General features: G+C 46.9%; 1 protein-coding gene across 10 annotated transcripts in view; it reads left to right on the top strand.

Moving 5' to 3' along the window:
• Positions 1-8,320: 8,320 nt before the first annotated feature.
• Positions 8,321-17,454, top strand: part of MCC (MCC regulator of Wnt signaling pathway) — a 302,034-nt gene continuing 292,900 nt past the window's right edge. For 4 of the 10 annotated variants that reach the window (XR_013378031.1, XR_013378032.1, XR_013378030.1 and 1 more), the window contains exon 1: positions 8,329-8,592. Coding sequence is in view for 3 of the 10 variants with exons in the window: in XM_077895338.1 (XP_077751464.1) it covers positions 8,536-8,592 (57 nt within the window). In the remaining 7 variants the exon portion in view is untranslated. Of the gene's footprint in view, positions 8,593-8,825; positions 8,976-9,323; positions 9,463-17,454 lie in introns of those variants that run through there. The other 6 variants (XM_077895348.1, XM_077895343.1, XM_077895347.1 and 3 more) reach the window with 5 other exon arrangements.

Here is a 17,454-nt window from a genome sequence, read left to right as displayed (position 1 = left end):
AGATTTACCTTGTAAAAAATGTAAAAATATCTCTGCCCTGTTCAACGTCTTCCCGTGGCATCTTCACCTTCATGTATACAGAATGAAATCTGTGGCCCACACAATACCCTGCATAGTCCGGCTCCTCCATCTTTTTCATCATGTTCCAGCATACTCTCTACCTTTTTATTGAAATTTAAAATTAAATTAAATAAAAAACTTTAAGTTATTTGGAATTTATTCACCGTAAGAAGGTGAAGTCCTTTCCTACCCCTGGATTTTTGCACCTGCTGCTCCTGCTGCCTGGTCACCTTCTCCCACTCTCTACCTATTTTGGATCCTTTTTGACCTTCTGATGAAATGTCATCTCTTCATTGAGGCCGTCTCTGACTGCTTCCCTTAGTGGGCCTGCTCTGCCTCATCATGGCTTCTGTTTAATTCTGTGTTAACACCTTCTTAATAAAGAAGTTGTGACTGTCTTCTTTATTTATTAATCATTTTCCACCAAGCACTCTAGCTCTGTGAAAGCAAGGATTTCTTTCTGTCCCATACACTACTGAATCCCAAAGCACAGCACCATTTCTGGCATAAAGTGGATGCTTTTCTTTCTTTCTTTCTTTCTTTCTTTCTTTCTTTCTTTCTTTCTTTCTTTCTTTCTTTCTTTCTTTCTTTCTTTCTTTCTTTTTTAATAAACACCACAAACTTGCTGACCCTGCATATCCTCATCTATATAAGTGTGATGGGCTGGGCTGGGCTGGGTTGAACTAGGTGATTATAGGATTTCTTCCACTTTTTAATGTTGTCCTCTCTGAGGACACATAGACCAAGACAAAGATTATCCAGTGCAGTGCTTCCTGAAGCAAATGATGTCTGTGATGGGACAGGCCATTGAGGCTGTCTGGAAGCTCCCAACCTGGGACTCAGGCCTGGCCCAGCACCTGAGAGAAGAGCTGGCTTGGTAATCGATTGAGCAGAGGGCCACAGGAGTTGGGTTAGGGAGAGCACTTTTGAACTCATGGGGATAGGACAATGGGGTAGGCTTACAGATTTAGGGCAGGAAATTCTTTTCAGTATATACTTTGAGGGCTCCCTGACTTTTATGACCCTTAAGGAATTAGGGGTTTGGAACTTCCTGCATTCCCATGGGTTTGAAATCTCCCTTTCCCCTGAAAAGTCACTTTCTTCTTCTCCAGGAAATCCCACCAATTTATCATTATTTAAAAGCATTCTTTCTACAATGCAAATGCTTTGGGCTTGTTTGAGGAGATTATGAGTATTTTTCACCTTTGTGTGAATTACATTAATTAGACTGCTTTCTTCCTAAATCTGTGGTGTCAATGTTGTGCTTAGGTTAAGAGACTCAAGGGTAAGGGGGACAACTTTGGGGTTTGGGTCCTTGTGTGGGCTGGAGGAGCACAAGCCTGACTTTGTACAGAGCAGGAGTGGCTTGGATACCCTACGGGTAGAAATAGAGGGCTTAGGGATCCCTGGGTGGCGCAGCGGTTTGGCGCCTGCCTTTGGCCCAGGGCGCGATCCTGGAGACCCGGGATCGAATCCCACATCGGGCTCCCGGTGCATGGAGCCTGCTTCTCCCTCTGCCTATGTCTCTGCCTCTCTCTCTCTCTCTCTGTGACTATCAGAAAGAAAGAAAAGAAAGAAAGAAAGAAAGAAAGAAAGAAAGAAAGAAAGAAAGAAAGAAATAGAGGGCTTAGGCCAGCTTGTCCCAAAGTTTTAGTCAGTTTCCTTAATGCTGGAGCTTCAAGACTTTTATCCAAGATTGCTTTGATTAATCTGATATTCATTACCAGTAGAGGGTACAGACAAGACCCAGAATATTATCCCTACTGTGTAGAAATTCACTGAGGTCAGCAGCCATGCATAGAGGGGCCAGACTGCCCCTGATAGCAGAAAGGCAGTACCAGTATGGCTACAGTATGCAATCAGCATACAGACATGTCCTCTCACTTTCCCAGGACTGCTGCTGCCTCTTGTCCCAGAGATCAGATGGAAAGAGATTAGCCTCTAGGACCGACAAGGCCCAGGAAGGAAGGGAACTCAGGGTCTTGCCCAGTTGGAAAGCAGGTTTTTCTCCTCCTAGACTTGCTCTCTGATCCTGATAAACACCTCTGCTACCTCCTCCTGCTCACACATCTTGATGGGAGCTTACTTTCTGCTGAAGCAGAACTTGGAGAAGCTCTTCTAGAGGGATCATGTCGAAGCAGTGACAATATGGAAGGATTTGTAGGCATCAGTTATATACTCGATGACATGTTGAGGTGCTCTTTGCGTTTCTTGGGTACTTAGAATGTTGATGCAATTGTAGTCTTATATACAACACTATCTAAGCTTTCTTGATAGTAGAGAGTCCCAGTTTGATTTTTTTTTAAGATTTTATTTATTCATGAGAGACACAGAGAGAGAGGCAGAAACACAGGCAGAGGGAGAAGCAGGCTTCTCAACACCGGGACACCTGCACCCCGATGTTTCTAGCAGCAATGTCCACAATAGCCAAACTGTGGAAGGAGCCTCGGTGTCCATCGAGAGATGAATGGAAAAGAAGATGTGGTCTATGTATACAATGGAATATTACTCAGCCATTAGAAACGACAAATACCCACCATTTGCTTCGAGGTGGATAGAACTGGAGGGTATTATGCTGAGTGAAGTAAGTCCATCGGAGGACAAACATTATATGGTCTCATTCATTTGGGGAATATAAAAAATAGTGAAAGGGAATAAAGGGGAAAGGAGAAAAAACGAGTGGGAAATATCAGAAAGGGAGACAGAACATGAGAGACTCCTAACTCTGGGAAATGAACAAGGGGTGGTGGAAAGGGAGGTGGGTGGGGGTGACTGGGTGGCAGGCACTGAGGGGGGCACTTGATGGGATGAGCACAGGGTGTTATGCTATATGTTGGCAAATTGAACTCCAATAAAAAAAAGAAAAGAAAGAAAAGAAGAAAAGAAAAGAAAAGAAAAGAAAAGAAAAGAAAAGAAAAAAAAGAAAAGAAGCAGGCTCCTCACAGGGAGCCTGATGCAGGACTCGATCCCTGGACCAGGATCACAACCTGAGCCAAAGACAGATGCTCAACCACTATGCCACCCAGGTATCCCAACCCGTTTGATTTCTCTCTCTCTTTTTCTTTTTAACCCGTTTGATTTCTGACTAGACTAAGAGGTTAAGAAAAAAAATCACAAAATATTTAAATTCTAGACTCTCATGGAATCTTAGCTTGGAAGAAAATGAATTTGGACTCCCCCTCATTGCATGAAACTGTTTTCTACATACTATTGGCTTTCAGTGTGCCCACCAGCCTTTCCCCCAGGGCAGAACAAGGTCAGAGGTCAAGATCACAGCTGCTCTATTCCTGCGTTGACAGATAGCTCTATGGTCTTCTTTTCTTGGAGGTAAAATTTAATTATAAGTTATTTTAGTCTTCATTACCTCTCTACCATCACAAAGAGGAAATTGGATGACTCATGAAAGAAATATGCTATTAGTGGTATATATGTCTGAAGTCTTCTCCTTACTGGTCTGTACATTGTCCAGTTCTTGCCAATTCTTCCTGCTGAAAAAGGATGAAGAAACATTAGAATCCTCTGCGTCTCCAAGCCTCTCCAAAGCAAATCTCATGTTTTGGGTCCTTGGCCCTTTCCTTTCCTCCTTTTTCAGGAACTTCGCTCCATCTCTGTATCTCCAGGGTTTCCCTTAGCTGCAGATGGCTAGTCAATGTCACTTACCTGCTCTAAGAAACTAGGCTGTCTCCCGAATTCCTGTCACCATCAAATTTATGGAAAGAGTCATGTGCATGGTTACCATCCCCGGTTCTTCCTCATTCCCTGTGGTAACCTGCATTCTGTCTCCTTAGTTTTGCAGACATTTCCCTCTGAAGGACATTCAGGTCTTTGAGATGCTCTTTTATCAGTCTTGAGGCTTCTGTCCCCTCTCTAGCTTACAATACAGATGCTTCTACCTCTATCTTGACATCTTCCTTTGACTCCCAGACTCCAGGTTCCTCTGGTTATATTCTTATTTCTCTCATTGGCCTTCCCTACCGTTTCCTCTTTTATTCTTTCCCCTGGATGAAAAGACCTTCTTTAAGATAATGTCCTTGGATCTTTTTTCTTTGTCCCCTCTTCCTTGGCAACCTCACCTGACTTCATGGTTTTATTGATCGAATGGGGGGTCACCCCAAGCCTTCATCTCACTCTCAGTCCTGATGTATCTCTGTGGCTACATTTCTAGCTTCCTGCTGAATGCCTCTCCTTGAATACCCAGTTGCTACCTCAGACTTACAATATCTCAAACATAGTTTATTCCATAACCTATTCCTTTTTTGGAATCCCTATTTTTGTTGAGGACATTGTCTGAAACCCCATTCAGCCACATTCTAGATCTATAAGTCATATTTAAATTCTCCTCTTTCCACCACAGTTTCTTTCTACTCTCTTCCATAAAGCCTCCTAACCTCTGCCCCCTCCTATCCATTGGCATTGCCCCAACTTTTTTTTTTTTTAAAGATTTTATTTATTTATTCATAGAGACACAGCTAGAGAGAGAGGCAGAGACACAGGCAGAGGGAGAAGCAGGCACCACGCAGGGAGCCCGATGCGGGACTCGAACCCGAGTCTCCAGGATCACACCCTGGGCTGCAGGCGGCGCTAAACCGCTGCACCACCGGGGCTGCCCGGCATTGCCCCAACTTAATTCAGGCTTTTGTAGCCTATTGCGGGACTACTGGGATAGTCCAATTGGCATGTTCAGTTACCACTTTCAATTACCACCTTACCACTGTTGCCAGACTTCCGTGGGAGTTGCAGCTTCTGTGGTGGATAAGTATGAAAGTCATGGTTTAAGAAAATATTCCATATAGTCAACATTACTCTTGAAAATGCCTTATATTGTTCACAAAGTAAAATCTGCAGTTATACTGCTTCTTAAAAAGTTCAACAGTGCCTGTTTTTTCCTCCAGTCTTGGAATAGGTCATTTTCTTTTGGTTGAACACCAGATGAAGTCATCTGCTCGGCTTTAGGGACCATCTAGTATTAAAAAAAAAAAAGTTTCTTTAAACACCAGAATCACACTCAACACTAGTCTATTTGAATTCATGTGAGTTACTCATGAGTGTGGTACGGATCCATTGGAATGTCTCAAAGCATAGCTCTGATCCTATTATTTCTGTGCTCAGAAACCTTTAGTGGCTCTTTATTGCCTATCAGAAGTCCCATTTCTTTAGTCTGGTACTCAAAACTGTCCACGATCTGTCTTTAACTCATCCACGTTCCACTTTAAAATGGAACACCTGCCATTTTCCACACATGCCTGGCACATTCCATCCACCATCCATACATTCTCTCACAGTGATCCCCTGTATGGGGTACCTTCATCTAATTCCTCATTTTTGCTGGACTCAGCTATTCTTCAGAAATCAACTCACATGCTATGCTGCCTCTCCTAAGATTCCTTCACAGTTCTCCTACAGTTAAGTCCAGCCAAAATCCTGTTTCCTCCTCTGAACTGTAATACATCTTTACTTGTATTGCTTTCATGAGAAGTTCCATTTTCTACCTAGAACTGTCATTTTCTTTATGTTTTATGAGACTATAAACTCTTTATGGGTAGGGTTAATGCTTGAGTCACACACACACACACACACACACACACACACATATATATATTTTAAGATTTTATTTATTTATTCATGAGAGACACAGAGAGAGGCAGAGACACAGGCAGAGGGAGAAGTAGGCTTCCCGCAAGGAGCCTAATGTGGGACTCGATCTTGGATCCCAGGATCATGCTCTGAGCTGAAGGCAGATGCTCAACTGCTGAGCCACCCCGGTGTCCCTCCTTTATATTCACCACCATCTGTACATTAAAGCACACACTCAGTTCTCAATGTTTTTTTAAATGATTTTAAAGATTAAAAAGATTTTTTTTAAAGATCTATTTATTTGAGAAAAAGAGTGCATGGGCCTGGGCATGAGGGAGAGGAGAGGCAGAGGGAGAGGGAGAGAGAAAATCTCCAGCAGATTCCCCATTGAGCATGGAGCCTGACTCTGGGCTCCATCCCACGACCTGAAGACCACAACCTGAGCTGAAATCAATAGTCAGACGCTCAACTGACTGAGCCACCCAGGTGCCCCTAAAAATTTTATTTTTAAGTAATCTCTACACCCAACATGGGACTTGGACTCACAACCCCGAGATCAAGAGTTGCATGCTTCACCAACTGACTGAGTCAGCCAGGCTCCCCAGTTCTCAATAGGTTTATTTTATTTTTTTACTTTAAAGATTTTAATTACTTATTCATGAGAGACACACACAGAGAGGCAGAGACATAAGCAGAGGGAGAAGCAGGCTCCTAAACACTCTTAGGGACTCTATCCCAGGACCCTAGGATCATGACCTGAGTGGAAAAGGCAGACACTCAACTGCTGAGCCACCCAAGTGCCCCCTCAATAGATTTTAATGAGTAAGAAAAATAAATGTGGCTTCCTTTTTTTAAAAAATAGATTTATTTATTTAAAGATTTTTGTCACACAGAGAGAGAGAGAGAGAGGCAGAGACACAGGCAGAGGGAGAAGCAGGCTCCATGCAGGGAGCCCGATGTGGGATTCGATCCCGGGTCTCCAGGATCGTGCCCTGGGCCAAAGGCAGGCACCAAACTGCTGCACCACCCAGAGATCCCTAAATGTGGCTTCCTAAGCCCTCCCCATGCAGAAGTGTTTCTCCCAGTGTGTTCTAGTCTGGCAATGCCCCAGAACTTTGGACCTTGTGCTCCCCCAAAGCAGCAAACTCTTCTTTATCCCAGTGCCTCTATCAGGCAATGAATGAACTCTCCAGGAAAGCAGCTGGGTAAGAAGATAAATGCAAGTGATCGAGCTCTTTGCTCCTTCTTAAAGAGCAAAATAAACATCCTATTTGATTAAAAAAAAAGAACAACAAAACCAGATCTTGAAAATTAACAATACAATGGCTTTTTCATAGAAGGCTCTAGGAAATGCCAAATCTGTCACTGGGGATGGAGACATTTTGTTCCCATTGTCTAGAAAGACTGTTGAGGCCTCTTAAGCAATCCCGAAGACCTACTGTTTTAAGGATCAGAACATTTTTCAGTGTATTTCAAGTTCAGTGGGACTTTAAGCCTTATGGAGAGGAAAATTCCTCCCCTTCCCTGGACAGGGATGCTTTTACCTCAGGGAAACTCAAAGATGAAGGGAGATCTGGTTCCAAGAGTTGACTGGATAGAACAGGCTCTTGAAATCTTTTCTGGGCCTCCTGGGTGGCTCAGTGGTTGAGCGTCTCCCTTTGGCTCAGGGTGTGATCCTGGATCGATCCGGAATGGGATCCGGAATCGAGTCCCACGTCGGGCTCCCTGCATGGAGCCTGCTTCTCCTTCTGCCTGTGTCTCTGCCTCTCTCTGCCTCTCATGGATAAATAAATAAAATCTTAAAAAACAACAAAACAAAACAAAAAAGAGAAATCTTTTCCGATTCATACTCCAAATCCCAGAAATACAAACCTAGCTCTGCTCAGGTAAGCAGTTAAGATTTTTAAGGAAGAGTATGGGAAATGTAATATTTAAAAGGACTGCCTGGGGTTGAGGAGGATGAGAAATTGAAACCTATTTTATATCTTTCAAGGGATGGGGCATCTTTATTATGGACGTGCAGAAAATGTAATCCGCCCCAGCGACAGAGAGGGAGTTTGACAATGAATTTACACCCTCGGAGTCGACTTTAGACCGATCAGGGAAAATGACCTCTCCCACTCTTGTAAAATCTTAATGTGCCATGAGAAGCGTACGGCGCTGCCTGATGTACAGTGTTCAGATTTGTCTTGACCTTATTAAATCATGGAAAGTGGCTTCAAGGAGGAATCAAAAAAATGTTTTTCCTGCACAATTACTTAGGTGGCTTTCCCTGTTCCCCGTTCCTCCTCTTCCTCCTGGTCTTCGGTCTTGGGTCCCGTAACCGCTCTCGCAGAGCGCTGGCAAGGTGCCTGCGCCCCCCGCCCCCTTCGGGCCCCGCCTCCGCCTCCTCCGCCGCCCGCCGAGCGCCGTGTTCCATCCGGAGCCGCTTACAACTCGGCACGGCCCAGAAGGGAAACTTGGCGGCGGAGCGCGCCCCGCGCCGGCCCTCTGGCTCTCCGTCCTCCCCGGGCCCGAGGGCGGACCCCCGCGGCCCGCCGCGCTGCTCGACCTCGGGAGCTCGCCGGAGCCCTCCGGGGCGCCAGGTCCCGCCGGGAGGTGCCCTCCAGCCGGGCCATGAGGGGCGCCGGGGCCCCCTAGGGGCGGCGAGGCGGCGGGGGTGGCGGCGCCCGGATCCCCGCGGCCCGGCCCTGCAGCCGCTGCCCCCCGCCCGGCCCCGCGGCCCTCGGGGACCCTGCGTCCTTCCCGGGGCTTCCTCGCCGTCTTGGTTGAAGATGGCTGTGTAGACCGGAGCGCGCCGGAGGGACCAGGCGGCGGGCGCCGAGCCTCGTACGCCCGAGTCAGCGCTCTGAGGCCGGGAGGCGGCGAGGGCGGAGGAGCCCGGCGCCGGGGAGCGCAGCCATGAGTTCTGGGGTCGCCGCGAGGCACGGAGACGACCCCGCGGCCGAGCTGAGCGAGGTAAGGACGCCGCGGCCGGGAGCGCGGCTGCTCGGGCCCCCGCCCCCGCCCCCGCCCCCGCCCCGCCAGGCCCCCCGAGCGCTCCGGCGGGAGGCGGCGCAGTGGAGGATTCCGAGATTTGTTTGCATCTTGTTCTAACTTGTGCCGCTGCCGACCTGGGCGGGCCTGACACCGCGGCCCGAGACAGGGCTCGGAGGAGACGGTTCCCGCCGCGTCCCGGCGCCGCCCCGCCCCGCCCCGGCTCCCCGGTCACGGTCGCTGCCCTTCCGTAGCACTCGGGGACCCCGAACCGAGCCGAAGCCGCCCAGTGGCCACCTCGGCGGAGCCGGGGAGCCCAGCGGACTGTTGAGTCTGCCGCTTGGCGCCCTAAGCGATGCGTTCGGGTAGGTCCGGGCGCGGCGGCCCATCCCGGCCGAGGCCCCTCCCCCCAGGCCCCTCCCCCCGAGGCCCCCCCAGCCGAGGCCCCCCCAGCCGAGGCCCCTCCCAGCGGCGGCCCCTCCTCCCGAGGCCCCCCCCGGCCGAGGCCCCCCCCGAGGCCCCTCCCCCCGAGGCCCCCCCCAGGCCCCTCCCCCCGAAGCCCCTCCAGGCCGAAGCCCCCCCCCGGCCGAGGCCCCTCCCCCCCGAAGCCCCCCCCAGGCCGAAGCCCCCGCCCCCCCCCCCCCCCCGCCCCGCCCCGGCCGAGGCCCCTCCCAGCGGGGACGGGAGACCCGCGCCGGGGACGGAGCGCACCGAAGCCGCCCGGAACTTCACTTCCTGCCCGGAACCGGACCCCTGAGTCTTTGAGGCAAGATAATGTGCAATCCCCGTTTCCCACGGTAACAACCACTCGAGTGTTGGAGACTAGCCCTGGAATTAAAGCTACCTCAAACGGTATGCAAATCCGTGAGCGGGAAGATGCTCACCGCCGCCTTCTTTGATGACTTTAGGGATGCCTCGGGCACATCGCCCCTCCCCCGCCGTCCCCAGCTTTGAATACCTGAAAAGTGGCCGCGGAAAAACCTACAAAACTGGATGCCCAAAAGAGAGGAGGGAATCTGTGGGACTCGTGTCTACAGCAGGAGGGTCGGCGGCTGTGGGGTCTCCCCATAACACCATCACTGAGCTATTTATGGGGCAAAAGTAGAAATAGTCTGTGCTTCTTGAGCACGGCTGAAGAGCGTAAAGGGGAGGAAAAGACCATGTAAAAACAGCCGGAAGGCAGATAGGGGTGATGTCAGATTACCAACCGTGAAGGGAAAATGAAAGGATAAAGCACCGGTTGGAAGGGAGAGGGCTGGAGATGGGGAAGAGGGGGGGTGTAGATGGGAAACCCGAGCAGGCCTGCGGCTGGTATCCAGCAGTGGTGCCCTCGGCCCCAGCCTGGTGCTCTGTGTCTTGCTGCTGCGCTGTTCCTGCTCTGGGTTTGGAGTAGAATTTTGAAGTGTTGGTGAATGAGGTAGAGGCACTTCCTAATCCTGGTGGTTTCTGCAGTGATGCAGATGGTGGGGAGATCCTAAGCGAGGGAGGGCGTAGCCCGAAATCAGGGGGAAGAGGCAGGAAGACCTAAATGATTTTTGCCAGTTTTACAAGCAGGAAGAGGTTTCACATCTAAAATAGGACCTGGGACCCTGCTCCATTGTTCACGCTATTTAAGGAGAATCCTGTGACTTACCTTGTAAGATCACTTAAAAATAAAAAATGGAAAGGTGTTTATCTTGCAGAGAATCTTCCCCTCGTCCTTCATGTTGTTTATTTCTATGTGGCAGCTTTAACTCCCCATCGCCTAAAGTGTGTTTAGTTGCCTTTGTTTTAAAAATGAATTCCAGGTTTGGGATGAAGGTTTCTAGAATGCTGACTAGGGAAGGAGATGGGAGTCTGGGCTGACTTGCATGGTGCTGGTGTAGTAGTGAGTACGTTAGATGAACCCAGGGTATCAATGAAAATTCAGGTAGGAGATTCTTTGCCTGGTTGTTTGTATCCATTCCTTGTGTACTCCTTAGAAGACTTGTGGTGGAAGTAAGGAATGGAGGATGCTCCGTGGTCCCTGCTTTAACTAGAGCAATCCTATTTGAGCATTGTAGGGCATAGTTTTTTGTCTCCGAGGAAGTAAGTTTCTGGCCAATCATGTCCTTTACCAAATTTTCTTTACTTTTTCTCAGTGTCTGCTCATCATTTCTTACCTTCTTTCCGGCCTTCTTTCTAGGTTCAGTGATTTAATTGTCCCTTCTGTTCCCCCCCCCCATCCTAGTTTCCCTGCAGATGGGGGTAGTTGCAATAGTCTATAGGGTAGTTAATTATTTTTTGGACATACTTTCAATTAGGATATGTGTAAGAGAATTTGTAAGGCAAGGGGGTGGTGTGTGTGGTTCATACTTATGGACCTTGAATCTCAGGTCAATCGATCATGGGACTGACCTTTTCTATAATATCCTCCAATCTGAATACAATTCATTTGTATTTCTCACAACAGGTCTTTAGTGTAAAAGAGTTTCTGTCACAGTCATTTTTCTCTTAAACACTGGTTTTGCTTTAAGGTCTTTTTTTTTTTTTTTTTTTTAAGAGAGAGAGAGGCAGGCAGAGACCCAGGCAGAGGGAGAAGCAGGCTCCATGCAGGGAGCCTGATGTGGGACTCGATCCCAGGTCTCCAGGTTCACGCCCCGGGCCGAGGGCGGTGCTAAACCGGGTGAGCCACCCGAGCTGCCCTGCTTTAAGGTCTTTAAGGACAAAATTGCCATCCTCCTTCGATGGTTGGTTCATCCTCCTCACCCGGAGGGTGAGGCTAATAAAACCCATCAGGGACCTCTTTAGTACCATATTTCTTATTGGCTGGGGCTGGGAGCCTGAACACTGTGCACAGGTCACTGTGGGGTCAGATTCAGCCTGTTGTTCACCAGGCATTTCAGGGGCAGGAAAAGGCCCAGCATCATCCTGGATGTCAGAAACAAGAGACCTCTCTCCTTGGTGTGGGCTTAAGAGCTAACCCCAGCTACAGAGGCCCTCCAGCCATAGGAATCATTGACTCTTTGGCAATAATATTGTCACTGATTCCATAATATCCTCCATAGCAGGGAGTGACTTGAATCAATTTCTAGTTGTAGTCTTGCCCCACTGGGTGCTAGCCCAGTAGCTGCTGGGGTACTGCCTTCCGTCTATGGTGTTCCAGGAATGCTTGGAGGGATTTGGGTGTGAGGGCCGCATGATTAGTAGGAGAGCTAGAGCTGGGTGTTGAGCATGAGGTGTTTTGCATGAGTGAGAACTTTTACGATAGAAAAACAGGAAATTCATGAATGTGTCCCGTTTGTTTCTTAAGTGGGAACAATAGCTGTTTAAGATCCTGTGAGATGATTATAGGAGAGTAAAATTGCCTCTACCTATGGGCATTCAAAACCTTTTTGTTGATCCATGACCGCAAATGGCTTATATCAAGTCTGAATGCTTTAACCCAGAGCAAACTAATCTTTAGCATTAACCCCAGTAGTGCCAAAGAAAAATCTGAAGTGTGATTTGGCTATTCTCTTTTCTTGGCTATTAGCTGTCCCTATCAGAGAATCAAAGGATGTTTTTCTTTTTCTACTGTGCGCCTAAGGAAGGACTTCAGCACCAGCCAAATTGAAAGTCCTCAGGAGATGAAGTACACTTTCAGCAGCACTATATTTGAATTCTCCCAGCTTTGTCAAGGGCAGGCTCTTAATTCTTCTTTTCATTGCCATGGATTTTTAGTTAGCACTCTGTTCTGTTTGTCTTTGTATTCGTAAAACTTGTGGGACCAGTATGTAGTTTACCTTGCTTCACCATCACAATCACATCTCTTAGGGATGCCGGGGTGGCTCAATGGTTGAGCGTCTGTCTTTGGCTCAGGTGGTGATCCCTAGGTCCTGAGATGAGTCCCACATCAGGCTCCCTTGAGGGAGACTGCTTCTCCCTCAGCCTATGTCTCTGCCTCTCTTTCTCTCTGTGTCTCTCATGAATAAGTAAATAAAATCTAAAAAAAAAAAAAAAAAAAAAGCCCAAAACAATAACATCTCTTAGTTCTTAGAGTAATTCAGATTGTGGGAGAAAGCTATAGTGTTACCAAGGTATAACTTAAATTCACTAACCTTTACAGAAGAGCTGTCTACTGGATCTGCTTGTCTGGTGAGAAGCTACCTATTTATGCAGCAAAATAAAAATTGCTCTTCAAGAGTTCTTTCCTGGTGATCATGAAGACCTCTGGGGATAAACAAAAAAAAATCTTTCCTTACTTAAGAATAATTTGTATGAAGAAGTCAACTTAGATTGTTTGCCTTTTAAATATTAAACAATGGGGAATCCCTGGGTGGCTCAGTGGTTTAGCGCCTGCCTTTGGGCTCAGGGCGAGATCCTGGAGTCCCAGGACCGGTCAGCGTCGGGCTCCGGGCATGGAGCCTGCTTCTCCCTCCTTCTGTGTCTCTGACCAACCCCCCCCCCCCATCATAAATAAATAAATAAATCTTAAAAAAAATTTAAACAATGAACAGGTAAAATTCTCCTATCATCATTTACTCTGAAACCTTAGTTGTCCCTGAAAGTCCTACTTCTCTTACTCTTTCCGTATCTCTTTATTCAAAGCAGCTTTCATGAGATGATTCCACTTCAGAATAGTAGGCTATAGAGGCAGCGTTGAGTGCTTTCACCATTACCTTGTGCAGTTTCTGTAGCTACTCAGCATTTTCATTAGGAAGTCACTTTATATAGGAGAAAACGGCCATCTCACGGATGTACGTAAGCTTTATCGTTAGGTTACAAAATACCAGAGCTGGAAGGGCCTGTGAGATCACCTAGTATTCTCACACTCTTTTATACTTTTTTTTTTTTTAAGATTTATTTATTTATTTATTCATGAGAAACACACAGAGAGACACACACAAACACACAGAGACATAGGCAGAAGGAGAAGCAGGCTCCCAGCAGGGAGCCCGACGTGGGACTCGATCTCAGGACCTAGGGATCACGACCTGAGCTAAAAGAAGACGTTTAACCACTAAGCCACCCAGGTGTCCCATGATCACTTTTTTTTTTTTTTTTAAAGGGTACTCTATCTCTTTCTCTTTCTCTCTTTTTTTTTTTTTTTTTAAAGATTTTATTTATGATAGACATAGAGGCAGAGACACAGGAGGAGGGAGAAGCAGGCTCCATGCTGGGAGCCCAACGTGGGACTCAATCCCGGGACTCCAGGATCGCGCCCTGGGCCAAAGGCTGGCGCTAAACTGCTGAGCCACCCAGGGATTCCCCCCCATGATCACTCTTTTGAAGGGAATCCCTAAGTTACTTGGTACTTCCTTGTAATGAGTTGTGTAATGTCTGTCTCAGCTGTAGACCATTGATTGGCACCAGAGGGGCAGTGTCAAGACCTATCACAGAGTCTGGCATGTAGGTGTTCTACAAGTGTTTGGATGAATGAATGCCTTGCCTCTTCTCTCCCTTTTGCTTTTTACACATATAGAAATTGAGGAACTGCTTTAACTGTTTTTGTCTGAGGCTTTTTTTTTTTTTTTTTGACTGTCTGGTTGTGCAACAAACTGCCCTCCAAATTTAGAGGCTTAAATCTTATTTGTGCCTGATTTTGCAGTGTTGGGCAGAGTTCAGGGGGGAAGACTTGTGTCTATGACTGGAGCTAGAAGGTCCTTTTACAAAATGGCTAAATCACACAGCTGGCAGACAAGTACTGGCTGTGGACTGGGAGATCACCTCGAGTCTCTTCCACACGGACCTATGCCTGCTTGGGTTTCCTCTCAACATGGCAATTGGGTTCCAAGAAGGGAGAAGTAGAAGCTGGCAGTTCTTTTAAAATGTAAGATTGAAACTGGCAGAGTCACTTTTATGTGTCTGTTGGTCAAAAACAGTTTATATGCTTAGCCCAGCTTGAAGGTGGGGGGGGGGGTATAACAAAGAATTTACAACCATTTTTAATCTACTCCTGAGGCCATAAAATGACAGAACCTTGTCTAAAACCCTGGTCTCAGGGTGGCTGGGTATCTCAGTATGCCTTTGGCTCGGGTCATGATCTCTGGGTCCTGGGATCGAGCCCCACATTGGGCTCCCTGTTCATCAGGGAGTCTGCTTCTCTCTTTCTTCTCTGCTCCTCCCCACTGCTCATTTTCTCTCTCTCTCATAAATAAAAAAAAATCCTTAAAAAAAACCAATCTCTTAATTCTTGGTGCCTCACAGTAGTTTTTGTTATTTTGTGTCTATTTTGTTATTTTGTGTCATTATCCAAACCCCTATGAGAGACATTTTGTTACCCTCATAATACAGGTGTGGAGATTGAGGCAGAATGAGGTGAAAACACTAGTAACCGAGGTTTGCCAGACTGTTAGTGGTGGAATCAGGATCTGAACCCATGTGGTCTTTCCCCCAGGTCCTTCATTTGTACATGGCTTCCTTTCATCAGTTTCTCTTACTCTCTCAGCTTTTGATTGCATGTTCCTAGGAGCCTATTCTGTATAATAGGCCTGTTTAACTTGATTGGTATTGTTATCTCTATGCAATACCCAGATAAAGGTTATTGATAAAAATGAAATGGAGGGCAGCCCTGGTGGCTCAGCGGTTTAGTTTGCCTTCGGCCTGGGGTGTGATCCTGGAGTCATGGGATCGAGTTCCGCGTCGGGCTCCCTGCGTGGAGCCTGCTTCTCCCTCTGCCTGTGTCTCTGCGCCTCTCTCTCTCTGTGTGTCTCTCATGAATAAATAAATAAAAATCTTTTTAAAAAATGAAATTGATATGAAGGTGATGGCAGTGACCATATCCCTTTAAAGTGGCTGAGGAATTCTCGGCATCGTTCTTCCTAAAAGCACATCTGTCAATAAGGCATAGGGTGATCCTCATCTGGGAGAGCCTTCCCTTCTGTCCTTGTCCCTTGTTTATGGCTAGGGAGATAGGGGCACCGTGACTTCTGTCCCACTGCTTGTGTACTCGGGCATCTGAGGGGTTAGCGCCACTAGGTGTGAGGTGTCAGAATGAGCTTAAGGCTTCCTTTGTCATAAGAATTTGCATTCTCCCACCCCTGCAGGTGGGGCGCTAGGCTCCTACCATAGCTGGCTACATCACTGTGGGGCTGCAGGGGGCTAAGGTTGGTGAAGAAAGCCAAGGAACCCAGTGATGTTGGTGGCCAGGGCTGCGTGGCAAGGCAGCTGAGGAAGCACAAGCTGAATGTGACTGTGGGGCCATGAGTCAGACCCAGCTGGCCAGGGCAAGTAGGTCAAATGAGGCTGGGACCAGGTGGATGTCAAAATAACAAGAAAAAGGAGAAATACATTATGAGAGGAAGAGGTTATTAAAGACCAGGTAGGTGCTTGGGACTGAGGTGGCCACAGATGTGAAAGCTGGGAGAGAACCTTGGTTCTGGGGATGGCTTTTGTCTAATTGGGAAGTCGTAAAATGAATTCTGAGACCTCTTCATATTAAAGAAGTACTTACAGGAATGTGGCTACCAGATTTGAGGTGCCAGAGCTTTGAGTGAGTGGAGGCACCCATCTAGGATAGGAAATGTGATGGCACACTCAGGAAGTGAACTCAAGGGTGCTGCTTCCACAGCTGCCTGAAGCTAATTTGCCCAACGCAAGTCATGTGAAACACTTCCTCCAAAATGAGACTGGAACTGGAAGATAAAAGCTGCATTTGTGGCAAAATTAAGAAGGTGTTGATGAACAAAGACTTCAAATTTAGGTTTGATCCAAGGAATCAAATTTCAGAAAACCAAGATTATTTAAAATGTAATTTCTCGATTCTGGGAAAGAGGTTCGTATTGGCAGGATCACAGAATCAGACAAGCCAAAAAAAAAAAAAAAAGACTCTGAAAGCTGATAATAGTTAGGATGTGAATTTTACATCAGGGAATGTCAGGGTAGAGATGAATTATGTCCAGTAATTTTCTCACTCCCCCCACCCCCTACTGCACCCAAATTCCTAACATTGGTATCTTTCACTCTTGAGAGAAACAAGGAGAGAATAACCTGGATTGCACAGATAAACTGAAGTTCAAATTACAGAGTAAATATTTACAGGACATCAGAGCTATTTCTAGCAAATGTCTCTTTTTCCCCTTGCTGAACAGAAATAGCCAAAATTAGTTCTTGGGGGGAAAAAGGACCCATTTTTAAAGGTTTGAATTACCATAAGGAGTAACTGAGGTTGTAAAGTGCCTTAGCTATACAAATCTTTCAAGATAGTTCTTAAACTCAGCAAAGAAGTTGAACCAAATCAAGTCTAGGAAAAACAAAAATCCTGAATTAGCAGCTGTTGATTCTACTTGCTATATAAGAAGCTATAGGTTAGGGTTTGTTAACTTTGTAAATAAGCAATAAAAACCTGTTGGGCTGGGAAAATTGTGTGCTAAAAGCTACTTGATGCTTTGGCGGGTGGGATATTTTGAGGCAGATCCCCTTGTCATGATGCGACATATGGGGCCAGAGATGGAAATATATTTTAAGCCAAGGCTATAGTGTTTGATTACCTGAAAACAGAAAGTTTCACAAAACCTCAGTGGGTGTGCATGCATGTCAGTTAATGATTCCAGCTGGACTTGTAAAAAAAAATATTGAAACAGTTGTCAAGGGAAGAATGCCAACATGGAAAGAGATTGCCTGGCAATTAGAAAAGCAGTGGAGTTCTGTGGTTGGTTGCATGATAAGAGTGGGAGTAATTGCTTGTCCCTGTTTCCTATGGGCTGTGTGGACTTGTCCACAGAATACGTGGCACGCTAGCAATGACTTCTTGCTTTGTCAGGGCCCCTCCTGGCCTCCCACATTGGTGGTTCCTTCCCTCACCTGTGTTCAGAACACTTATTATAATTATCTATAGTCTCCATGGGAGACCCTGAGATCTTTGCAGGCAGGGACAGAGGAAAACCCATCAGTATTGCCAGCCCC

This window comes from Canis aureus, chromosome 4, assembly GCF_053574225.1.
Source record: "Canis aureus isolate CA01 chromosome 4, VMU_Caureus_v.1.0, whole genome shotgun sequence".
NCBI classification, from domain to species: domain Eukaryota; kingdom Metazoa; phylum Chordata; class Mammalia; order Carnivora; family Canidae; genus Canis; species Canis aureus.
The sequence above is the reverse complement of the archived record's forward strand: the minus strand, read 5'-3'. Positions and strand labels throughout refer to the sequence as shown.